This window comes from Oreochromis niloticus, unplaced genomic scaffold (genome assembly GCF_001858045.2).
Source record: "Oreochromis niloticus isolate F11D_XX unplaced genomic scaffold, O_niloticus_UMD_NMBU tig00001453_pilon, whole genome shotgun sequence".
NCBI lineage: Eukaryota > Metazoa > Chordata > Actinopteri > Cichliformes > Cichlidae > Oreochromis > Oreochromis niloticus.
Window position 1 is genome coordinate 111,652 of NW_020327387.1, and position 3,959 is coordinate 115,610.

The 3,959-nt window shown below is 42.3% G+C and overlaps 1 protein-coding gene across 1 annotated transcript; it reads left to right on the forward strand.

Annotated features, from left to right (window-relative positions):
* The first annotated feature begins 963 nt into the window (after positions 1-963).
* Positions 964-1,789, forward strand: LOC109200492 (uncharacterized). Its single transcript, XM_019356075.2, has 2 exons — positions 964-1,053; positions 1,145-1,789. The coding sequence occupies exons 1-2, from the start codon at positions 979-981 to the stop codon at positions 1,787-1,789; spliced, it is 720 nt and encodes a 239-aa protein (XP_019211620.1). The 5' UTR covers positions 964-978.
* The last annotated feature ends 2,170 nt before the right edge of the window (positions 1,790-3,959 follow it).

The following is a 3,959-nucleotide window of genomic DNA, read 5'->3' on the forward strand; positions in this document are numbered from 1 at the left end:
GAATGCTTAAACCCTAACTGTGGTTCTTATAGCACAATTTCTAAAACTATTAATACTTATAGCAAAACCACTCACTGAGTTTGCAAAACTAAAAGCACAAACACTGCTTTGCACTCAGTTTGCCATTTTGTAACACACACTTTGCAAACCTGTAGCTACAATCCACTGCACAACACTCTTTTTGCAGAACTTCAAACACAACTCACTGCTTTACACTCAATTACCAAATTTCCAACACACTCCTAGCAAAATTATACACATGTATGGCTATCATTAACACTATTTTGCCAACTGTCTGGCACACTGTCACATGTGAAAACTGTTTTAGATAATTAGTCCACTTTGCAATCAGCCTAAGTACTATAAACAGGCCACAGGTAAGCTGTCTATGTGGAGTACAATGGAAGGAGCAGCAAGAGTGAGAAGAGTGAGAATCAGAGGAGGCCGAGGGAGAGGACGTGGAGGTGAAGAAGTTGGAGGAAGAGGACGTGGAGGAGCAAGAAGAGGACGAGGAGGGGAAAGAGGAAGGGTAAGAAGAGTAAGAAACAGAATAACTGATGACATCAGACCTACAATAGTGGACCATGTCATCAACCATGGGATGACCCTGAGGGAAGCTGGCCAACGGGTTCAGCCTAAACTGAGCAGCTACACTGTGGCAGGCATCATTAGGACATTTCGAAATGAGAATCGGTAAGTACTTTGTAGCACTGCCATACTCTAATGAGAAACAGAACAGTACCATACATGCAAAAAGACTGAAATTGTTACTTTACAGAATTGCTAGACGACCAGATGTTGGGGGCAGAGGCAGAATGTTCACTCCAGAGCAAGAGACCCATATAGTGAACATGGTGATTGCCAATAATGCAATAAGACTGCGTGAAATACAGCAGCGCATAATTGATAAGGACACCATCTTTCAAGATATACACAGTGCAAGCATTTCTGCACTAAGTCGTGTACCACAGAATAAGAATGAAGCAAATTTACAGAGTTCCTTTCGAGAGACACACAGAACGTGTAAAGCAACTGCGATATGACTATGTGCAGGTAAGCTAGTGTCATTGGTTCTGAATTTGGAAGTGCATACTGTAGTGCTGTGCATGGGCCTGATGTGTTGCATTTGTTTTGTCTTGTCCAGAGAGTGATGGAACTAGAAGCAGATGCAATGGGACATGAGCTACTTTTTGTGGATGAGGCCGGTTTTAACCTCAGTAAAACCAGGAGACGTGGCAGGAACATTATTGGACACCGTGCCATCATCAATGTCCCAGGACAACGTGGTGGTAACATAACCATGTGTGCAGCTATAAGCCAAAATGGTGTTGTTCACCATCATGCAACCATAGGCCCATACAACACTGCACACATTATTGCATTCCTGGACACCATGCATGACATGCTCACTGTTCAGAGACCAGAGCAGACCCGATATGTCATCATATGGGACAATGTTAGTTTCCATAGGGCTGCTTTGGTCCGCAACTGGTTTACAGACCACCCATCCTTCATGGCACTCAACCTCCCTCCATACTCTCCATTCTTAAATCCCATAGAGGAGCTCTTCTCTGCCTGGCGCTGGAAAGTGTACGACCGTCATCCTCATCAACTGGTAGCCCTTTTACAGGCAATGGAGGCATGTGGAGATATTGACCAGGCATCATGTCAGGCCTGGATACGGCATTCAAGGAGATATTTTCCCCGGTGCCTTGGACTGGAGGATATCACATGCGATGTGGACGAAATTTTGTGGCCGGACCCAGAAAGACGACATGATGTAGGCTGATTGTCTTTTTTTTTCCTTTTTTTTGTGAAATTCCTATTTTGTGTTCTGACTTTGTCTTGGTTTTGATGACTGTGAATAAACACCAATACTTGAAGTTTGGATCCTTGTATGTTTACATGACACTATGACAAAAGTATAACCTCAAACTGACATCTGTACACAGAGAAAGCAAAAGTCAGATGTGTTTTGTATTCATACCATCAGTGTGCAGTTGGTGCATTGTGTGCTTAGTAGATGATGGCTTGTGTGTACTGTTTGATACGAAAACACCATTTTTACGAAGGTGTGAAGAGTTAATCTAGCTGTGTTTGCTTTTGCAAGAGAACTACAATGTTTTGATAATTTGGTGACAGGTTTTCTTATTTGTGTGTAGAGTTTTGCAAAAATAGCCAATAGTTACAAAAAATGTGCTTAAGCAATCAGAAAAAACTGTAATAAACAGAAACATGATGCAGTGAACAGAAGACAGCGTGTTAAAGATCTAAAGACCACATCAGATAAAATAATAAACATGGTTCAGCCCGTAGAGTGGACAGGGTTTATTTGTTGTTGTCAGTAGCAACGAGGCCTACGATGGTGCCAGAGCACATGTTGAATCAACACTATGGGCAGACGTCACACAGGGACAGTGTGGAAATGGAATAAAGGTGAGTGTTATTAACCCTCTGAGGTCCATGGACACGCCTCCAGATCACATGATGGATTTAATCTGACACAGCAACGAGCTGCAGCCACGCTCAGTCTGTGTTTTAACTCCTGTTGAAAGTTCAGACTTCAAACTATACACCAGTTTGTAAATGTTACTGATCGGCCACTAAAACCAGAGTCACGATAAAAGAACAGACGCAGTGTTTTTTTCTGAATCGTCATGTTTAGTTTGGGAAAATCATTGTTTTCTAAACTTAACATCTATATTTGTATGTCAAGTTATGAAAATCATTCAGTAAACATGTTTGTGTTTTTTACAGTAAAATATAAGTACTACTAGGATTTTATGTTTTTGTGTGATTTCAGATCAGTTGTGTTACTACAGTATGTCAATGAAAACATGGCTGTAAATTCAGACATGTGAGGTTGAGCTGAAAACACTGAAACCAAACAAGGCAAAACAATTACAGGTAAAATCAAACTGTAGTCAAAGATGTCCAGTTATACCTTCATCTCAGTGCCGATTTCTGACATTTGGTGTAAATTTAAGCAACAATTTAATTATTTCTAATAAAAAACAGTTAAACTGCACATAAACATGAATACGTGACATCAATCTTATAAAAACATTATGTTTATCAATCAAAGATGTTTGAAAGTCTTTCCAGGTGAGTTTGATCCAGGAGGGTCTGAAGCCAGAGTCAGACAGAGACTGTGCAGAGACTGCAGAAGGACAGAGCAGCAGCAGAGCAGTCCAGATACACTGATGATCCTCTGTCAGATCCAGAGGGACACACAGGGATGATGCTGGACTCTACATTGTGTCTGACAGTGGAGCTGTTCTCAGAGCAGTTCACTCTGCAGCACTGACAGTCATCTGCACTTCATTCCTCTGTCAGTCACTGCTGGATGAAGCTCTCCTCTCCACCTCCCAGTAACATGGCCCAGTCAGAGCGTCTCTGCACACAAGCTGCTGCTGCTTCAACCTCTCTGGATCATCAGGACACAGCTCCTCCTCTCTCAGCACACACCGTCCTGTTTACCATCAGCACCACCTGCAGAGAGAAGGAGGAAGAGCAGAGGAGATAAACGAGTGTTTCCAGAGACTCTTCATCAGCTGTCAGTCAGTGATGCAGCACATCCAGTATAAAGAGCAGCAGGGACTTCAGTGCTGGGACTGTACTAGGACTCATTGTTGCTTCACTTTTTCTAATCTTTGGATTTTTTATTGAAGTTGATGAAAATGTTTTTCCCTCCTAGTTTGAGTTTGGACTTTCATTCATTAGAAGAACCTTGGTGTGTCCACTCTGAGCTCTGTAGGAACCCCAACAACTACCCCAACAATCCAGATGGACGGTTCCAGCTGTTCCATCCAAACATCTGCTCTCACTAAATTCTTCCTCACCTACAGACTGTGTTCTTCACTGCTTTAAACTTGGAAATGAATGCAGTCATTGGTCTGCATGCTGCTTTGTTCAGAGAGCTGATTGGCTGTTGACAGTGTTTGATCAGAGCGTGTCAG